This window comes from Tachysurus fulvidraco, chromosome 5, assembly GCF_022655615.1.
Source record: "Tachysurus fulvidraco isolate hzauxx_2018 chromosome 5, HZAU_PFXX_2.0, whole genome shotgun sequence".
Taxonomy (NCBI): domain Eukaryota; kingdom Metazoa; phylum Chordata; class Actinopteri; order Siluriformes; family Bagridae; genus Tachysurus; species Tachysurus fulvidraco.
The window spans coordinates 13,007,784-13,029,859 of record NC_062522.1 but is presented as its reverse complement, the minus strand read 5'-3'; the positions used below and the strand labels follow the sequence as shown (position 1 = coordinate 13,029,859).

The 22,076-nt window shown below is 35.4% G+C and overlaps 2 protein-coding genes across 19 annotated transcripts in view; one reads left to right on the top strand and one right to left on the bottom strand.

Annotated features, from left to right (window-relative positions):
• Positions 1 to 220: 220 nt before the first annotated feature.
• zgc:103559 (Allantoinase, mitochondrial) lies at positions 221 to 9,350 on the bottom strand. Of its 2 annotated transcripts, XM_047814085.1 has the most exons (12): positions 9,195 to 9,350; positions 8,536 to 8,745; positions 5,331 to 5,482; positions 4,919 to 5,033; positions 4,467 to 4,613; positions 4,072 to 4,117; positions 3,822 to 3,915; positions 3,489 to 3,675; positions 2,598 to 2,736; positions 1,495 to 1,667; positions 1,237 to 1,269; positions 221 to 1,156 (listed from the first exon to the last, which is right to left on the bottom strand). In XM_047814085.1, the coding sequence occupies exons 2-12, from the start codon at positions 8,680 to 8,682 to the stop codon at positions 1,010 to 1,012; spliced, it is 1,380 nt and encodes a 459-aa protein (XP_047670041.1). In that variant the 5' UTR covers positions 8,683 to 8,745; positions 9,195 to 9,350; the 3' UTR covers positions 221 to 1,009. The 2 variants fall into 2 exon arrangements, with proteins under 2 accessions (XP_047670041.1, XP_027002916.2); XM_027147115.2 differs by lacking the exon at positions 8,536 to 8,745 and having other exon boundaries at positions 9,195 to 9,341.
• A 5,617-nt stretch (positions 9,351 to 14,967) lies between these two features.
• Positions 14,968 to 22,076, top strand: part of kif1aa (kinesin family member 1Aa) — a 55,006-nt gene continuing 47,897 nt past the window's right edge. For 10 of the 17 annotated variants that reach the window (XM_047813932.1, XM_047813939.1, XM_047813948.1 and 7 more), the window contains exons 1-2: positions 14,968 to 15,304; positions 17,638 to 17,788. In XM_047813932.1, the coding sequence (XP_047669888.1) occupies positions 17,683 to 17,788 (106 nt within the window). In that variant the 5' untranslated portion in view covers positions 14,968 to 15,304; positions 17,638 to 17,682. The remainder of the gene's footprint in view (positions 15,305 to 17,637; positions 17,789 to 22,076) is intronic. The other 7 variants (XM_047813947.1, XM_047813946.1, XM_047813945.1 and 4 more) reach the window with 1 other exon arrangement.

The window sequence follows — 22,076 nt, the reverse complement described above, 5'->3', positions numbered from 1 at the left end:
TAAGAATATTATCTCTTTATTTAAAGCCATATTAAATATGTTAAAATAACCTTTAAATATACTATTAAATACTATGCCTTTTAAAAGATTTTAATAAAATTAGTGTTTTTATAAATACCAAATGTAAAATGTGATGCAAAATGTGTGGCATTTATTTTGGAATTTATTGAAGGTAATCCTTTTGCCAAAGGATTTTTAAAATAGAAAATTTTACATTCAATTTATTCAAATTCAGTTTATTATGTATGAAGATGAAAATTTACATTTTATGATGTAAATACTTTAAGAAGGAATTATAGGATGGTGTTTAGATATTCGATTACATATTACATGCTCCGGTGATCACTGCATGTCAATCATTAACTTATTCCCCCTCTAACACAAACATGACTTTAGAGAGGCAGAGGAACGAAAACTAAAATACAGAGCTTTGCTTTCTTGCCACTAATGTTTTCAGTTTTCCGGTAATCAATATCTTTTATTGCCATAAATCACACCTTCTTTATTGAGTTATTTATATTGTGGTTTTAATTGTGGCCCTTAATGCATTACACATGAATATGATTTAACTATATTATATTGTAATATGTACAGTTATAGTATTTGGCGGATGTCCTTATCTACAGCGACTTACAATTATTTCATATACAGCTAAGCAATTGTTGGATAAGGGCCTTGTTCAGGGGCCCGGCAGTAGCAGCTTGGTGGCCCTGGGTTTCAAACTCACAACCTTCAGATCAGTATTCCAACACCTTAACAACTAAGCTACCACATCCATAAATGCAAACTAATGTAATAACCGCTGGACTTGGAATTAGTAAAAGTAAAAGCACATTTTTGATCATGTAACAGTACAATCGTGTAACATGAAACAGACTTTACAGGCCCTTAATCCAACAGAGCCACGTCCATAGAACATCTATAAAGAGAAAGAAATACTCCTTAAGAATTGGAGGGAAGACTAGAAAAAATCTTGGGATGTGAAGCAAGTGGTTGAATTGAAGGAGTTTCACAGGGAAGCCTTTAGTGTCTGATTTATGAGTAAATTCTGTCCTAGTGGCTGAGGACTAAAGGAGCCATTGAAGTACACAAGTTTTCCTCGAACAATTGTACCCTTCACTTCCCCACATAAAGTCAAGCCCCTATATGGAGTCAGCTGAAAACAGAGTAAAAAAAGTGTTAAGGTTAAGTCCAAGCACCTTGTGCTCAGAAATAAAGAATAAATAAGTCACTCACTTTATTTTTAAAATGTATGTTTTCCTCTTTTACCTAGAACATGACAAGAAGTACAGGTTATATTCAGTGTACTGCATATAATCACAAATATGTCTTACATAGATATTACATATTTTATTAGATTTCAAAGGTTATTAGAAGTAAGCTTTAAAACATTGAGATTGCTAATACAAAAACACCCCAATTATTAATTCTGTTACAGGTGGATATTAACACACAGGTAGAGTGCTGTGAAATAGAAAATCCTCCTTTACTCACTGTAAATTCCTTCTCTGGATCCCAGATGACTAAATCTGCATCATAACCTGGCATGAGGCTGCCTTTTTGGTTGTCAAGGCGACAAAGACGTGCAGGTTCTTTGCACAGGAGTTTTACAACATCAGGAAAAGCAAAACCTCTCTTATGAGCTGAGGTCCAAAACAAAGGCAGACCTTGAAAAAAAGAGATACAAATGGGTTGTGAATCACACAGAATCTAAATATATGCATATTTAATTTTCCTATAGTTTCTTTATATTCTATATTATTCTAAAAAAGATATAAACTTCAAGTTAGAACTGAAATATGTTCGAATACATCTTATCCAAATGTAAAGATTTAGCATTTTACAGACTGACACTTAATTACATTTCAACTTGGGTACAGTATTTTCATTATTAAGTCATTATTTACATACAATCTGAAAGCTTATGTCTGTTTCATTACCACACAGAAGTATCTACCAATCTGATTAAAACTGGAGGAAATACCACTGAAAGACACCCAACACATTGTGTGAAAGCAACTGTTATTAATTTACATTACATTTAGTATATAATACATAAAATACCTACTACTAATAAATACTAGCCTGCTGACAATTTATAACACTTACACATGTGTAAAACTGACAGCTTAGACACACAGAAAGCCTTCAGTATTGAAAACAATTCTTAACTAAAATCATTTCCACCAACATTTCCATTTTGGTGAAATATACTAATAGCCTTTTTAAGTTAAAGTGTCTAAGTATGTTTGAAACCCAAAACTGAAATTTGGTTCAAAACCTGATATATTTTTGTCAGTTTTACAGAATTTGGTAACAGCAATATTCTACAGTATTTTCTACAGTATTAACTCACAATTTACAACTTTTATCTATTTATCTTTTATCTATACTTTTAACTTTTATATGATAACATAACAAAAAGGTATTAGTTATTGTTTTTGAGCACAGTTAGAATAGAGTGTTATTTGAGTAGTCATTTTATGCTGATCTTTAAACATGTGGCTGTAAATTATTAGATTGGTCAAGTAAACAGACCATGAGCCAGTGTTAAAGTGCTCTTTGAATCTAGCAGAACTTTGACCCAAAAAACATACCAAACTGGAGAGAAGAAATGCCACCCCATGCCTGGGTGAAATCCCCACTGTCCAACCGCTTCAGCTCAGGAGTGCAAGGCGAGTGATCAGATACGACCATGTCAATATCACCAGCTCTTAGTGCACACCACAGTTGCTCCTAGTAATAAGAATAGTAATAATAATGATATTAACAAAAAACTCTTTCTTGCCATATTTAAATTTGTTTGTTTTGTTTACCATGGCTTTATTTTCATGAATATAATTTAAAATTGAATTACTGTACAAGTCTACCAAAAGCTAAACTTAAATTATCCACTCATCTCAATATCTGCCATGCTGTTTGAGAAGAAAGGCTTTGATTTCTTTTCCTCTGTTGATTAGTATACAAATGACCCAAACACAGAATTCAAGAAATGTTATAAAGCATACATAAGCCATCACTCTCAGGGATTAATGGTTGAAATTAGAAAAGATTAAGCTAATTACTGTTATCATGTATCAGCACCTGCACTCTCACTAGCTTCTCTGTTTTATCTTTCTCATTTTCTTAAAATTGATAAAAAAAAAAAAATAAAAATAAAAAAATAAAGCACAGCATGGCATGTTACAAAGATACTGGAAAAGGCAAAAACCCTCTGGGTTTCCAATGGCAAACCTACTGACTGTTACAAAATAAATCCCTTCCCTAAAAAATTAAATGGACTCTTTTTGGCTTCACCATATCAACATTTACGTTTTTCAATTTAAAACAAGTTAATACTCTGCTAATTAATATCCTTAGTTTTAAATAGAGCTTCTCTTATGCAACTTCCTCTGAACAAGTTAAAACTGTAAAAACTGTAGACCAGTTTCTGCACTAATATCTGATCTGTTCGGGAAGAAATGATTCACAAATCTGTGTTATTTAACCTGGTTGGCTCTGTTCCGAATAGGAGGACAACACTTGAACTGTGTGGCCCCTGATGGGATGTTCTCTGAGTTCAGGGTGAGATAGTGGTGTGTTGTCTCCACTGTTAATGGAGCTCCAGCCTGTCGAGCTGCTCGGATCAGCCCCAGAGGCTCGGCTGATGACAGGTGAACAATGTGGCATCTCACTCTATAAAAGATCGCAAAATCTGTTGTGTGTCTTTAAGCTAATGATATCAGAACATAAACTAATTTCAATTTTATAAAGAAACACTGTTAAAATAATAAAATTTCAAATGATCAATAAATTAATGGACTAAATGTTGGTTGACTGACTGGTACTGAAGGCAGAGTTGTGTTACAGTCTGAATGGCCTCCAGCTCCATGACATCTGGTCTGGACCTCAGAAACGTTGAGTATTCACATGGATCTGAGCAAGAAAGAATTTACTTTGGAATAAATCAAATGAATAAACATACATTTATTTGTATTGGGGTTACACATGAGGCCAATTGTAGTAAATATATTTTTTTAGAATGATGCATTTATTATTACATGCATACTAAGAAAACCAATATTTTCTTACCCCCCTCCTCTGCTGCGGGTGGATGGACCTCCTGTTCTGCGTGAAACTAAATACAGCAGGGAACAGAATCATAGCAGTGAAAGTAGTAGTGAAAAAGTCCACACTTGTGGATCCACCCTTTACCCCTTCCTTAATAGGTTTTTCAAATGATATGAAAATGAACTATTCATTAAATAATATTTGTATTTATGTGTCTATGTATGCTGTTGCATCTTAAACTCACAATAATGAGTACAGAGCTCTCATAATGAACCATTTCGTTAATAATAATTACATTCACCCTGTTCTCACAATGTTTTGCTCCAAAAATTTGGGATATTTAATGAGTGCAGAGATCTGAGAGAGAAGCCACAGAAACCAAACAGTCAGTGAAGAATCATCAGCTAGTTGCTCACCAGTAAAACACTTTTTGTGCCCTGGAGTTGCTTCATTGCAGCATGCAGGTCCTTCTCGCTAACATGAGGAAATTCCTCAACTCCACTGTGGATGAGAAAGCACTTGAATCCAGCCACTCCGGCCTGTACCATGGGCCTCAGCTCCAACTAAAGGCTCAGAGAGATAGAAAGGAGGACACAAAGAAGAAACAAAGTTGAAAATTTAGTTCAATTTCAAGCCCTAAATAAAGCCAATTCTGAATGAATACATTGCTTATCTCTTATTTTGTTACTTAGTTATAGATGGGTCATTGATCTGGGCCACTACAGTTACTGCTATAAAATGTATTTTAAAATACACAAACACAAAATTGAGACAAGAGCAAGTTAGATGATGCAAAAAGTAATACATTTTAGTGTCATTTAACAAAAGAGATTAATATCTGCTTAATATATAAAGGAAAAGATAGTACTTGGTTTCCAGGGACAACGCCACCCCAGTATGCTGTGTCCACAAAACACTGCCCAGTAGCAGCTTGCAACTTTTCATGAAAGTTCACAAGACTTGTTGTTGGTGGTATGCTATTGCTATGGATGACAATGAGCCAAGTTTTTAGTTTTTTTCTTTTTCATTTACACTAAGTCATGAAGCTTAGATGCTACATTAGACAACACATTTTTGTTTATCATATTTATGTAATTAGTCACTTATGGACTGTGTTGAAGGGCCACATGTCTATATGAGATCATACAGTGTGTGTGTGTGTGTGTGTGTGTGTGTGTGTGTGTGTGTGTGTGTGTGTGTGTGTGTGTGTGTGTGTGTGTGTGTGTGTGTGTGTGTGTGTGTGTGTGTGTGTGTGTGTGTGTGTGTGTGTGTGTTCTTACAGGGGCATGTCTACAATAGTAGTCACCCCTCCTGCTGCTGCTGCTCGTGTTGCAGTCCTGTAGCCTTCCCAAGAAGTACGACCAGGTTCATTGACATGAACATGACAGTCCACTAAACCTGGCATAACCACACTGTCACCCACATCCAGCACCTACACACACAGCACATACTGCATGCTTACCATGCAAGAAAAGGAGAACTTTATCTTCAAAATAAAGGTTATTAGGCTATATTCATAATGACAGATGTGAACAGAAGTATGTAAAATTAAATAGAGTAAAAGGGATGGTGATTGAATAACAGCATATCCCAAAATATTTTTTTCCTCTCATATGGCAACAATTTGTTAAGGGTTACATGTACAGTATAAATTACAGAATGACAATAATAATAATTATACTATTATTTCTATTGTTATTATAATTTTAGTAGTATTTAATATTTAATAGTATTTAACTGATTCATGATTATTAATAATATACCATTAAATATGTGATTACACATATAAACTCATTGTGTCACATGATACAAATGTACAATAATAAACTCTATTATTCGACTCTATATTCTACTAAATTAAATATTTTATTTATTAATATATTTAATTAATAAATTTTAATATAAAATATTTAAAATATATATATGTTTTGACAATCAACTACAGCAAATAGATTTTTAGACCTGCCTTTTTTAATGTTTTATTTTGCAAAAAGAAAAATAGTGTATATAAATAATAAAATTATATTAAAAATATATGTATGTTTTAATTACACATATTTACCATGAAAACCTATAACTCGTGTTATACTAATAGGACCATGTACATTTTGTACATAATGCAACATTTGCTAGTCCAGTTTGTCTTTGTCTATGGCAACAATTTGTTAAAGTTTACATTTAAATTACAGAATGACATGTCATAATGTTTACCCATTTATAGCTAAATTTAATATTGTGTAATGTCTGCAGAACAACCTATTCTCTTCTCTTCTCAAAGAAGGCGGTTGCATTTTCTCTCCCTCTCACTCCCCCTTACTTTCCCTGCTTTGCTCCTCTTGTCTCGTCTATTGTCTTATACTTTGAGAGACTCTCTCCGCACTGCTCTCCAAACTAAAAGTCTGAATATGGATTTGATAAACTGGTCTCTCAACGCAATTGACACCATCTTCTCGACGAGGAGCTTGGGTTCGCGGGAACCTGACTGTCCTGACGGAAAGTTCGCAGCTGGCTATACGATGGAAGCGTGGGAGAGGTGGCAGGTCGTGTGTCTGACGGCTCTTTCCGTGGAGGACATTGAAGATATCTACCTATTCGGAACCATGATAACAGGACTTCTGCTGACTGTATTAGGTTTATCGAGAAAATCAGAAAACGGTAACAGCTGTCCAAAACCTCCCAAGGCTGCCCGTCATGATTCCTCTCCCCTCAACCAGCACTGGCCTCGGTCAAGGCTGCTGTTGGAACAACAATTCCTTTGGAAGAGCACTGCAGCGAGACGCTCTTGCGTTCCTCCCCCCATTTCCACAGACACCTGCTGATTGTTGACACTGTCTGGGACCTGATCAAGGCTGTCTCCATGGCAACTTGCTGTGTATCGCTATGACAATCTTGCGGACTGTGGTAGAGGGCTGCATTGGGATTGGGCTCTCGTGGGACCCGCGGGACCCAAAGCAAATCTCGTGGGAGCGGGCGGTTTCACCTTTGCCCCGGGCAGGAGTGGGCAGTCAGAAAATATTTTCACAAGCTCTCAAGAAAAAAATCCGCGGGAGTGGACACAAACATTGTGGGTGCGGGCGGGAGTGGAACACGCAGCTTGCGGGTGTGGGCGGTCCTGGTCAGAAATTCAGCGGGAGCGGGCGGGTGCGGGTTTATAAAAACAGTCCCGCGCAGGGCTCTAGACTGTGGCCCCGAGAACTGAAGCCGGGAGCAGTGACTCTCCAGGTCTACACACTTACATACATACACACACACACACACACACACACACACACACACACACACACACACACACACACCACACACACACAAACACACACACACGCACATGTTTAAAGATATGCATTAACTCCCCACCCCCCATCCCACGCCTTCGCCGCTTTGTACCACCAGTCTGACAAGCGGGCCTGTGACCAGCTCCGAGGATAAAGGCTGCAGGACCTGATGGCTGCTTGCCTGTGCTGGATTACCTCCACCCCTCTCCCCTGTTGCAAGTCGTGTTTATGGCGTACTGTTTATGTGCTTATGTTGCTGAGGTGTTTTTCCCGTTCCCGCACTATACTCCTCACAGGAGCATAGTCTGGGGGTTGTTTTTTTCTCCTCCCTTCCCTCATATTATGCTGTATTTCTTTTCAATCCCCTGTCTTCCTGTCCTGTCCCCCCTTGTCATATTGTATGTATTGTATGTATGGACAGGTTGATGGCTAATTTCGCTGGTACCTGTGACCAGTGACAATAAAGGCTACTACTACTACTACTACTACTACTACTACTACTACTATTATCATGATACATTGCATTGTAGTATTATATTATGAATTCTATTAACAATCATTCAGTCATCAAGTTAATAAGACAAAAACAAGTGTTGCTTTGGGAGTTACAAAGAAACTACAAAGCAGAATGTTTTCTGTCCTGAAGTCATCCTGTGACAGAAAATATACTGTTAATACATTTACTGTTCAAAATTTAAATACATTTGACTGTTGGACTGCAAATGTTAACACCTGAACCTCCTTCAAAAAAATGCAAAGCCAAATAAATATCTCCACACAAAACGTGTTCACACTATCAGCAACTCAAATTTTAAATATGATTAAATGGCATGTTTGGAATACACGTCCTTATGTTAGCTGTTAGTATAGAAAGAGTAAATGATTAGTGATTAAGGGCTTAATATGAAGAACTGCATTCCATAACATCACTTAAACCTCTCTGGTTCCAAACCCTTAAATTGTTAAAATGTTTGCTTAATACAGAGGATGAAGCAAAGACATAAAAAACAAAACAAAACAAAAAAAATAACACATTACCGTTGTCAGTATAAATGATTTATTTTTACCCTAAGAGAAGATTAGGTTTATTTCCATATGTTGTTGGCTCTCTGCCAAATAAAAAATGTAAAAATACACTCCTATATGTACATTTAGTCAGGAACCTGTAGAGCAGTGTGTCTACCACATAATTTCACACATAATCATAGTTCACCTTTACACCTTCTTGTGCAGCAGTGCTTGGATCAGTCAGGATGTTATGAATCTTCCCATCCATTATGGTGATGAGTGCAGGTCGAACCTCGTCCCCAATTAAAACCTTTAAGCTCTTCACAGCACGCACAGTGGACCCTGTCTCCATTTCAGTGTCCCTCTCTGTATAGACTATATGAAATGTGGCTGCAGCTAGTTGCACCAGTTGAACCTAATTTAGAGTTAGATTCATATTAGACATTGAACCTAATTTAGCATTAGATTCACATTAAACATTGAACCTAATTTAGAGTTAGATTCATATTAAACATTGATCCTAATTTACAGTTAGATTCATATTATACATTGAACCTAATTTAGAGTTAGATTCATATTAAACATTGAACCTAATTTAGCATTAGATTCATATTAGACATCGAACCTAATTTAGAGTTATATTCATATTAGACATTGGACCTAATTTAGACTTAGATTCATATTAGACATTAAACCTAATTTAGAGTTAGATTCATATTAGACATTGAACCTAATTTAGAGTTTGATTCACATTAAACATTAAACCAAATTTAGAGTTAGATTCATATTAGACATCGACTGTACATTCAAGATTTTCTCTTCTATCTCTCAAGAAATAAAAGTACAAAATGTGCATTTTCTTACTCTGGAGAAGAAATAGAAGCAAGTAAAACTGATTATATCCTTTCAGCAAGTATCTCCTGTTGAAGCTGTATAAAGCTGAAATTCTAGAAACGCAGGTACTGTACCAGCCTTTTATATTAGGGTCGTCATAAAGGGACCGTCTAAAAATTCCATTACATGGGAATGTGCATCATTCTCCCAAGACTATAATCGTCTACAGTCTACATCAGTTCTCAACCCCTTTGGAGTACTGGACCCCATCACATCTCAAAACAGCCTCATGGACCCTCTACCCCTGCTCTCACATGCCATTCCGTATTTTCTATCCAATCACAATGATTTTTTTCAACTAAAAGCTAAAATAATATTTTCTAATTATTTTACTGTGCAATTACGCCACTGACCACTAGGGGTCCGCGTACCACCGCGTACCACTGGTCTACATCACTGGATAGCTAGACTATAGCAGTATTACGACTATTATATGTACACTACATGCAATATTATGTTACATTATATTACTACACGAGTATTTTATAATATTTAATTGATTACTGGTTATTAATAATATACCTTTAAACCTTTAAATAAGTGATTACACAAATAAACTATTGCCATATGATACAAATGTACAATGATTATTGCTACAAACTAAACGATTAATCAATTTGATTAAAATAATCATTTTATATTTTGACAATCAACTACATCAAATAGATTTATAAAACTGTTTGTTATTTTGTCAAAAGAAAAATAGTCTATCTAATTAATGAAATTATATAGATTGTATAAATATATATGTATATTTTAATGAAACATATTTACCCTGAAACTTATGACTTGTTATATTATTTGGACCATGTAAATTTTTTTAATGCAAATATTGGTATTCCAGTTTGTCTATAATCTTCTCTAGTCTGGTTTGTCATACACAGATACGTATGTAACATGATACTTTTGCCTGTATCTGCTATAATAAGTTAATAAAGTTATGTGCAAAACACTGTTATGGAAAATGAGCAAGTAGCTTCCAAAAGATACATTTTTTCATCAATTTTACATTTACATTTACATTTTACATTTACAGCGTTTGGCAGACGCCCTTATCCAGAGCGACGTACATATGTGCTTAAGTCTCTCTCATTGGATACATTAACTCTGGTTCATTAGGTTACATACTTAAGTACAACGTTGTTCAAAGTTACAACGAAAAAGTTTCAAAGTTTTTTTTAAGTAATATTATAATAAAATTTTGAAGTTTGTATTTGGGGTTAGAATTGATGAATCATTATACTGGAAAAACTCTGTCAAATAATACAAATAAACAAATCTAAGTTTTTAAAAATCTGTTTACTTGTTTGGAATAATCGACTGTATCATAGTGTATTTGAGTTCCATGCATTTTAAATATTGTTTCTATTTGAAGATATATTTTTAAAATAATAATAATAAAATAAATAAATAAATAAAATAAAATTATATATTATGTTGTATGTTATGAGTTTGTATTAGTTTTAATCTGAGTAAATGTTTAGTTTTAAAATGAGTAAATGATAGGGTTAATAGACCTTGTGGTGTTTTCGGTTTAAAAGTCTTCTGAATGCAAATTAAAAAAATAATAATATAAAAGAAGTCAAGGATACTGGGAATTAAAAGCAAAATGTATTTTTTTTATTGTTATTTACATATATTTTCTCTTCTTTCACGCTTCAGTTTTCTTTGTTCTTTCCAGGTTGCTCACTTGCCATTCTAAAAATATTAAGTAGAGTTTTATGTAAATGAGGGGCGGGCAGAATAAAAGACTCTATTGGTCCACTGGTTGTCAAATGACAGCCCTTCTCTAGCAAATCAATAATATGGACGTAGATGACGTTAATGACGTGCTGCTCTGCCTGTTAGTGTTTGAACCTGTCCAGGGCAGGTGAGAAGATGGTTACGCACAGGTGCATGTAAATTTATATACATTTGTGTTTGAATTTTAATTGATACACTTAATGCTTCTTATGTGTGAACTGGACAAGATCATACCATCATTATAGTAATATGCTCATCTATTTGGTTTCATCAAACTGTTGAAATTTTGACTTTTCAGGACTGTCAAGTTTTGAAGACAGGCAAGAGTGACATCTCCAGTGGAACCAGTAGACCAATGGAGACTTTTATCTTAAGATACTTAAGATCTTAAGAAGAGCAAATCAAACTGCTAGAGAGTAAAATACAAAAATAAAATAGAAGAAAGTGCAAGAATCCGTAAAATGTATGCAAGGAAAATAAAAATTAGTTTTTTTTTCCATGTATTGTGTGTTCTTTTAAGTTTTTGTACATTTTGTATTAAATTCTATAATTTGCACATTTAAAAAAAAATACATTATTATTTATGGTGTAAAATTGACGTGTTACTTAGTTAAAAGTGTCATACACTTTTTAGTCCCTTCCATTGCTATAAAACTTTTTATCTGCTTTTCTGAAAGATGAAATTTCTTTTTCAGGATTTTCGTAGCCTAGTGGTTAAGGTCTTGGGCTACTGACTGGAAGGTCATGAGTTCAAGTCCCAGGTTGACCAAGCTGCTACTGCTGAGCCCCTGAACAAGGCCCTTAACCCTCAACTGCTCAGTTGTATAAATTGTAAGTCACTCTTGATTAGGATGTCTGCTAAATGCTGTAAATGAAAGCAAGAAAATACACATTTTTTCCTTTTCATTTATTTCCTTAGAAATAGAAGAGAGAATCTCGAAAGTACAATGAATGTCAAATATAAAACCAAGATGACAATTTCTGCACAGTGACATATTGTATATCTCAATTACTAGCCACTCAGAAACATGACCTCATGAAAGCAAATACTTCACGTATTCATGATCAGAACTCAGAAATACAGTAAATGTCAGTGAAATTTGAATTCAAAGTAAAATTGAATTCAAACAAGGACTGACTATCAAATAAATTATTTTAACAAAATTCAAATGAACTGTGCATTAAAATTAAGTGTTGGATCAAATTATTGTACATTGTCAGTGGACTGGGGTCAGTGCACCAAGTTACACACAAAAGTCAAGGTTTGTTGACCTGTTATTGCAGAATTATGAGGAAACTCTTGCAAGGCTTTTCAGTCACTGCACAGAGAACTCCATGAAAATTATATAAAAAAAATAACTATCATACAGAGATATTTACAGATATTGTTTAATTTTCAAAAATATATTTGGAGCTTCTGTAAGTTCTAAAAGAGTCTTGTGGATTATCTTACTTTACTGCTCCATACAGAACACTCAAACAGTTCTGTACCATGTTGGATATATAATTAAGGTTGTTATCAGGGTGAAAGATGAAGTTATGGTCAAGTTGTATCCTCCTGGCAGAGGCAAACCAGGTTTTTGGCTAAAATATTCTGACAGCCTCATGTATAAAATATTTATCAGTGACACAAAGAATATGAATAGTGCATATACTGTAAAGGTCAAAGGTGAATGAGGACTGGTTTGTTTGTCTTGAGATTAGAGAAAAAAGGGCCATCACTCATTGAATTGCTTCATATCCTGCTATAAACCATACATAAAACTTTTAATTTGGGATGGACCTTGTGCTCCACTGATATAAATATTTTTTTTACTGCTTTGTTATGTTCATAGGAGTTTTTGTGGGTTCATAATGCATATGATATGACCTGACCATCACAGTTTCTGTTACAGTTTTTCCCCACAATGACATCTGATTTAAATACATATGATATATGATTATGTTAATATCATATAGAACATTCTGAATTCCCTTGCAAATGTATCATGACTGTATATATTTGCTGTATATTTTTCTTCAGGTGTGTGTGTTCCTTTAAATGTATTTGATGTGGCAAGACCTCAGCAACTATTCTTTAGTGAAATAAATTATTCAGAGCTGTGCTCTACTGAGCTGAACTGGAAAAGGGAAGGAAGGAGGAAGGGAACGGAAGGAAGGAGATAGAGAAGATACATCCAGACCTTGGTCAAATTATTGGAAATTCTATCCTTTTGCTTTTTCACCTTTAACCCTTATTGATCAGAAACATACAGGCAAGAGATATGGTAGCATAGCACCATGCTCAACATCAGTGTTATTACAGTGTTATTTGTGATGGATGATGTCTAAGATGCTTGTCTGTAATTAAAAACCTGGCTCATTCACACACAGGAAACAGTGTGTGTGATGTCTGCATTGGCAAGATAAGCCATTTAAGAAGGAAAAAAAAGAGAAAGAGAAAGTACTCTCTCATTGCTCTGTACTGCTGAGTGTCCACACTGAGCTTAATCATTCTATAGGGAGTACAGTACATAATCCATACATGTTCCTAGATTTTCTATATGGTTTGTTGACAGGATGGAGTGAATAAAGACTGAGAATGTGGTCTGAGGAAGAAAAAAAAAACAGAAGAAGACCCAGACAAGAGAAAGCAAGAGAAACTGTTTTGTGCTTGGTCTGTGTGTAATGAAGGGAGGAGTGTATGGACTGCATTGTGTTTCAGTCTGGCTGAAACCCGAGTGGCATCTGCCTGGTCTACTGTGGTATATTCTGGATGAATGCTCAGTCACTTTGCCTCTGATGTCCTCCATTATGCCTGAGCAAATCAAACAATAAACCTGTGCCTGCGTCTTTTACTGAAATAATTCAGCATTGTTAATCCACTCAGGAAGTCTGACATATTAGGCTTACGTACTGCATGACACATGCTCCATGATATTCAGTCTTATCAGTAATATAATTTGCTTGTTTGTATTTTTGACATAGCTTGTTTTCCACACATAATTGTTACAGTATATTTTATTTGCTTAAAATAACAATTGTGTTAAAAAGCTGTACAATTTCATAGTTGTCCTTGTTTATTTCAGAGCCTTCTACCTTGTAATGTGAAGAAACCAACAGCTGCCTGACTGCAGAATATATACAGCATTTATTATACAATTGAAGATTTTCATAGCACTTATCTAAATGATCTAGGAATATGTTCATTTGATCATAGGATGGTTATGTAAGCAAACACAGTTCTCTAATGTTTTCACTGAATAAACATTCTTTCAGAGTGATTTGAAATTTTTAAGCTGAGTCACTGTAAATTCAGTGAATCAGTGTTTAGCAGAGGCTTTCAAATATATGATAAAAGTAGTTTGATATCTAAAATAAAAATGCAGGATAGTTTTAGTTTTATTTAAAGTTTTAGTTAAATAAATAAAATAATAAGAGTATAATAAAATATTATTGTTATTATTATTATTATTATTATTATTATTATTATTATTATTATTATTATTATTATTATTATTATTATTACTATTATCAGGTATATATCTTATATTATAATAAGATAAATAATAATAATAATAAAAAATAATAATAATGTAATCTACACACACATACACACACACACACTATATATATATATATATATATATATATATATATATATATATATATATATATATATATATATATATATATATAAAAAAATGTCAGAAATGTGATCACAAATACTTTTTTTTCTGGATTTATCTCACTATAAATATTGACGCTGTATTTGATTTAGGATGAAGAACACTGTGTTATTGTGTGTGCCACATTCCCTGGGGATCCTAATCTCTCTCCCTCTCTCTCTCTCTCTCTCTCTCTCTCTCTCTCTCTCTCTCTCTCTCTCTCTCTCTCTCTCTCTCTCTCTCTCTCTCTCTCCCTCTCTCTCTCTCCCTCTGTTCATCAGCTATTCTCCCTCCCCCTTTTTTCTGCTCCTCCTCCACCTCTCCCTCTTGCTCTCTCTCTGTCCATCAGTGCTGCATTGCTAGCGCTGCCTCCTTCGGTGATGATGTCACTGGCTTAGTCAGGCTCAGCATCACTGCTCTGAGCAGCCAGCAGAGCCATTTTGGCTTCTGCATTACAGACAACGTCAAGTCTTCTCCTTTTAAAAAGCCTCCTCCCGGATCAAGCAGGCCTTGCTGGGCATCCAGACACCCCTTTTCACCCTTTCTTAGACACCTCCCTCTTCATCAGGGGATTGAGGACACAGGGGGTATTCTTTGATTTGTCCCAGAACTAGACATCCCTTGCTGGGAGAAAATCAACAGATCTACAGTGTAGTAAAGAGCTCAGGAGACAAATACAGCACTGTAAAGGTAAGAGCTTTCTATTTGATATTGTCCTTTTGTGGATAATGCAGATTTTTATGAGGCTGAATATACAAAGTGGAATTGCTCTCGGGTGCGGCTACTGAGAGGTCAGAAAAAACAGTCGTGATAAAGGCATAAAAGAGGTTTATAGGATATCTGAACAGATGCTGGCATTAATATGAGTTCTGTGTGGGTTATAGATTATTATTATTTTGAGCATGTGATAAATGCATAGTCATCCACAGTGTGGGCAGGCGAGTAGAAGACCAAAAATCTGTCAGTATTTGACGTCATAGGCTTTACACACTCCAGGTGAGGCATGGGGTCAAATTACCGGATATGATCATTTAAGCTAATTTGGCTGTACAACACTGAATGATGTCAGCAATTTCATTGTATATTGTATACATTGGTTTTGTAATGTTGATGAGATGAAGGTTATAGGTTATAAAGCCTACTTTTGGTAACATTTCGCAAAGATAATTGGCATGATCTACAAAATCACTTCTTAATTTTATAATCATCATTTTCTGTATTGTGGTAAATCGAAACAACCATAAGTGTTTTCACTTTGCACACCCCTCCACACACAATATTTGGACATTAGTCATTTTAGTTGCTTTTATATATAAACATGTGTTTGTGTGTATTTATACTGTATATATAGAGAGAGTGAGACAAGTGAAATGTAATGATGACTGGAGCTAAGCTACTTATCTCAGTCCACCCCAATGGCAGTTCTTGCATTATCTTGCAGTGATCTTATGATATTCATCTTTTAGTGACGAAATGGTAACGCTAACCCTAACCCTAACCCAGCTGTGACTTGACTGTTTCCAGTGTAAATGTTATCCTAAATTTGCCACATGGATACACCATTATTTGGCAATTAAACAAGTCTCCAATGCAGATAAAACAAACTACAGTAAAACAAATGAAATGCTTGTACTGTAAATATATTGAAAATGTAACTGAAAATTAACCAGCTAACCTGATTTGAACGCTACTATATTTTGCCTTCTATTTGCTTTTCTTTGTAAACTCTGACTGTTGCAATGCATTCATACTGGAGACTCCTTCTATGAGTGACAAATAAATCATCTTTATAGGAATCATCACCATATCAGACATTTTTTAATACAATTTAAAACATATAAGAATGAAAATCTAGCAGCCGGAAGTAACGTCAAAGCTGCATTTCTAGAAAATGAATCACTAGAATCTGACCTCACCTTTGCAAGAAAGTCAAGTTTCCTTTAATTTCCGTACTAAACCACGACTCTTAAAAAAAAATATAAAAAATGACAAAAAAACTGCACAAGCCATGGGGACTAGGACTATTATAATACCAAGTAGGCCTATGGTTTTAATAAGGCAAAAAATAACGAGTATGTATTCTTGCAGTAAAACTCATTTGGCATGAGCAGATCGTGGCACAGCAGGAAATTGCTTTAGAGAGAAAATGGTGCATCTTCAACCAGCCGGCCCACACAAGGCTACATATTATCTTATTTAAATAAAGCTACAGGAGAGTGATTTTTTAGTAAACACTCCATGTTGTTTATTAGTTACCTAGCTCAATCAAAAAGAGATATTTGGCATAATAAAGGACCTATGCTTCCATTTTGCTTGTGCACTCTGGCTGTTGGAGCGTTCAATGGCTGGGTCTGTTCAATGGCTATGTGTGTATGTGTGTGTGTGTGTGGGTGTGTGTGTGTGTCTGTGTGACTATTTGTGTTATTGGGTCATTGTAACCCTAGGAAGCGGCCTGACATTTAGCCACACCAGCAGTTCTTTTGTTGCTGCAGGACCCAGTACCTACCTTCAAATAACTGTAGCTGACAAAATGCTTTTTCAACTGATTTTTCTGTCGAGATAATGCAGTCTCTCTCTCTCTCTCTCTCTCTCTCTCTCTCTCTCTCTCTCTCTCTCTCCCCCAAAACAATGAAATATTACCATTACTGTATGTATGGGCAAACTTAATTTTTTTCTTTTGGTAAGACACACACACAGTGACATCTTCCAGAACATTTGCAGTTGCTATGCAATTTGGGAGCTGAGATCAATTCCCATTCCTACTAAAAACTATGTAATTTAATTTGCAGTGGATTAGCTAGGTCATCCTAGTTGACTGTCTTCTATGTGAAAGAACCGTGAAAGATTCTTGGAAAGGAAGATATTGAGTAGCAAAGAAAAATCTACGATTTCAGTCTTGAATTGTTATTTTGTACTCACTTTGGATGTATTTATGTATTTAATAGTGAAATTTAAAGTTTTTATTATTTTGAAGATTGTCTAAGAGAATGCTAATAAGAAAATGGAATATGTCCCACCCACAGGTGTGTGTCTGTTGGTGTAGACAGTGGGAGCCATAAGGAGGCACCATGGCGGGGGCCTCGGTGAAGGTGGCTGTGCGGGTTCGCCCCTTCAACTCGCGGGAGATGAGCAAAGACAGCAAGTGCATCATCCAGATGTCAGGGAACACAACCAGTGAGTATATGACTCCACTTAAACCTCACAAATAAGCCTCTGTTTCAAGCCCTTGAATACTGCATTTTTTTTAGCAGCAGACTGGTACTTTTCAATGAGGTGTGTAGCTGCTCTGTTCTAGGATGATTTCATAAGAGCAGCCATTTTGAGATGCTGTTTATGATGATGCAGTTGACTGGTCAGCAGACTAGACAGGAAATTGCAGAGCTGCAGATCTGTTAATCTCCATCTATTTATTAATGTACTTGCTATGAAAAATGTGCAGAAGTAATTCAAGTGAAAAAGAGAAATAAATATTTTGAAGTCAGACACAGGGACGCCAGGTCTTTTACTCCTATATCAACAGGTTGATGGTCAGAATTAATACATTGTACAAATATATATTACATAGTTATACATAGAATTAATTATATTAATTTTTTTTTAATTCAAACTACAGAGGTGAGCTGGAGAATTTTTTTAAAGGAACTGTAAATGCATTCTTATATATTAGACAGCTATGGGACATTTATTAAACAATATATAAAATAAATGCTTATTTTATTTTGTATATTATTTAATTTTATATCTTCTTCTTCTTCTTCTTTTGGCTTTTCCCTTCAGGGGTCGCCACAGCAAATCATCTCTCTCCACCTATCCCTATCTTCTGCATCCTCAACACTTGCACCCACTACAGTAGCTTCATATCCTCAAATAATATATAAAATAAAATATGCATTTATTTAGTAATATATTAGGAACAGAATAGCTTAATGCTACATGACTATTGTTGTTAAATATATTGTAAAATAGCATATTATACATTAATTGATGTAATATTGAAAAGGTCTACTTTGCCTAAATATGTTATTATGTGAGTATAGTGTTATAAATCAAGTAATCACTTTTATCTGTTAATTCACTTTAACTACAACCCATATATGTTAAACTAGATGTTTAGCTTTGTTCTGGCCTGAATCTCTGCTCTGCACACAACTTATATTAATAGATTTACATACTTCTAAACAAACATTTTCACTCTTCACATCATTACTAGGCTGTTCTTGTTTTGCTCATTTGTTCTAGTCATGCCTTGTTTGGGTGTGTGAGTGTATGTTACTAAACCCAGGGCTGTTGAAAAGAAACAGACCGAACGAAAACTAAGGCAGATTTGATTTCTAGCCTGCAAAGCCATTGGTCAATAATGGATGAGGCCTTGTAAAATATTTAAAGTTTAGCCCAACACCACTTCCACCATCAGGGATGGATTGAGTGAGGTACTGTAACATGGCGATGTCTTCTCTCACAGAGCCTGCTAACAAAGTGTTGAAAGTTCTGATGGAGTTTCCATGTCATGATGAATGAAAAGTCAACAGAAACATCAGGAAACCTGTGACTATCTCTCTGTTAGCAGGTACACCATGCTGGCCAGGTGTTTTAAAGAACAAATTCTGTGGGATGTAATTCTACACTGCTGTGCTGTGCCTCATTCAGGAACAAGGTTAAATGAGAATGGTGGATAGGATGGCAAGATGGCCATGTTCAGCAGGATAAGGTTAAAATTCCAGGAGGAAACAAAATACAAATCAGAGAATAAACAAGAACGATTTGTTTATTTATTTTTAACAATACATTGAATTAGCATTTATTGGACTCATACATTCTATTAAAATCAAATGAGAGTTCACTAATATTAATTTTATAATTAAAGAACCTACTGATGACATTAATATTACATCAACGTTTCAGAAGGAATTTTAAGGTAATAAGTGCTGAATCTTACCATGTGGCGTCCTACCTTTCATTGCTTACAGAACCTAATGATGGTTTGGATATTTTGGATATTCTTGGCCTAAATCTTTTGATATGCCGAGATATTTTGTTTAGTTTAGTCCAGATATTTTATTTTCTAAATATCTCAGTTTAGCGTTCATTCTAGTGTATAACTGCCCCATGCCCAGTTTTAAAATTTACTACAATGCAAAAGTCTTGATAAGTTCAGCTTATTTTCACTAAGAAATCATTTATTCGGACATCCATTTCTAAACTGCAAACAGAACAAGAGGGTTAAGTAGCAGATCAGTGTGCAGGTCATTTTCTCTTGTGGCATTGAGATTCAGACTCAGTAATGTGGAAAGTAGATGGGTGAGGTCATGAATGAACTTGTCCACTCTGGTGGCTGGAATGAGGCCAGTCCCATAGTTGCGGGATGAATGACTTGCTGTTAGTGGGAGTCTGGGCCCAGAGAATCTCTTTTATGCCCTGCTTTGTCTGGTCTGTTGCCTGGAGATGGGTCAATAGCTGGGTTTCCACAAAGCTGGAGAATGGCACAGAGCTAAGTGATTGGCAGGTCTGGATGCTTTGAGGCTCCTTGCTGTGATGCTTGATTAAGCTCCTCAGGCTTAGTTCAGGCTTTGGGAAAGAATCTCAGTCTGTAGTGTGTGAAGAGTTCAACTCCTCTCCATGTAGACTGCTAATGTAAATGTAAATGTAATGCTTTAAAATATCTTATTTCGTTAGCGATAATAACTTTCTGTAAAATATATGCTATATGCTTATATACATCACTTAATCTTGCTTTGTCTCTATTGTTATTCTATGACTCTAGGATAATGAAATGTATTTCTAAACAAAATGTTTATATACTTCCAGTATGTAAATATGAATGTAAACAGCCATGTAGACTTTCAAGTTTTGGTGAATTAATGTTGTATTCTGCTCTAGTGGGAGTCTAGACATTATTAGATAAGTACAGTTTTGATAAAACTATTGTGATAAAAGCATCTCAGCAACATTTGTTTTGGTCCTCTTAAGTCTGCTACTGTAGAGGGCTTGTGCTGCCACTCCCAGTTTTGTTCCTAGTGACAGTGGTTTTGAACGGTGGGGGCTGATCTCACGGGGTCTCTAAACTGAATCAACAACAATATCAAGGCAAGGAGAGAAAGGATTTGAGGCATATTATTCTTATTTGACATTAAAAAATGGGAGCTAGCTATTTTTATTTCCATATATGATAGGGATGGGAATCTCATGGGGCCATATATTTTTTATATAGGTATAAAATGATTTTATTATCAGAGTGTTTAGTGCAGCAGGTCAGAAAAACTAAAATGTGATATTGTGAGTCATATCACTGTGAACTGCATTAAGTTTTAGTCTAGCCTACCAACAAAATTCTTTTGTTTTGCTTTAAGAGATTATTTTGACTTTAATTAATTTGTTTACTGGGAAATTACAAGAAAGCCCTTCTAGTTCAGGACATGAAATCTGCTTGTTCCATTAACTTCAAGAGATTTTTTCACACTTGCTGTAAGAATGTATCCACAGCTGCCACTGTTGGTTCTATGAGCAAGGCTCTTAACCCTATCTGCTATAGGGGCACTGAGTCATGGTAGACCCTTTGCTCAGACTCCAACTTCCTAACAAACTATAATGTATATGTGACAAATAAAGGCTTATTTTTATTAAATGTATCAAGCTAGATATATTTTTTTTATTATTGCTGTTGTTGTAATATCAGAACAAAAGCTGATAGGTTCCATGTGGATCAGATATGAAGAAGAACAAATCCCCTGATGTGTTTCTACTTGCTTGAACAGAGCTGTCATATTTAATTCCGAGGCCTGTTGCAGACTCATCCTTGTATTTCCCACACAGTGGAGCACTATACTGCACTATTATGACTATTTTGTCATTTTATTAAAGCCCTGCAGTCACAGTGACCTTTTAAATCATACCAGCGCATCAAATGAAATGTGTGAAAATAGAGAACAGGGTGGCAATAACACACACTGCTGCTTGCTTTAATTGTTCTCCCCTCCTGCACACACTCACTCATCAGCAGCCCCTACCTCTGGACGTGTGCACCGAAGGTAATTAAAAATGTCCTGCTTATTATGCCTGGGTGCACAGGAGGTACAGAGCTCCAATAATAGCAGGTAAGGACAAAGGGGACCTCAATGAAAAACAAGGGAAAGATGGGAGAACGGAGAAGAGAGCAATGAAGTTGCAAAATGAACAACAAAAAAGAGAGACAAGAGTTCTCTATACTGTACAACTCTGAGACTTGACCAACTCCATTTACATTGCAATAAAAACAAAACAGTACTCGGAGATGAACTTGAAAGCAAACACTCCTCTGTCAATGAAAAATTTAAGCATGATTCTGACTCCACATCTTTAAGGTGGTTTGGCTTCATTGGCTGCTTGGTAGAAGCCCAACCCCTCAGAGTTTCCAGAAGGAAGGCGCAAGTCACTCAGCTCCTAGCAACAGACCTTAGGTAGACAGACCCAAGCAATACAATGAGTT

What these genes read in the sequence shown, in the direction of transcription:
- zgc:103559 (XM_047814085.1), bottom strand. Translation starts at nt 8,682, where the DNA reads ATGGAGACAGGGTCCACTGTGCGTGCTGTGAAGAGCTTAAAGGTTTTA. An exon ending in GCGTTGTCCCTGGAAACCAA is followed by an intron (nt 4,614 to 4,918) that starts GTACTATCTTTT and finishes CTGAGCCTTTAG; the next exon opens with TTGGAGCTGAGGCCCATGGT. An exon ending in CATTTCTTCTCTCCAGTTTG is followed by an intron (nt 1,668 to 2,597) that starts GTATGTTTTTTG and finishes CTTTTTTTCAAG; the next exon opens with GTCTGCCTTTGTTTTGGACC.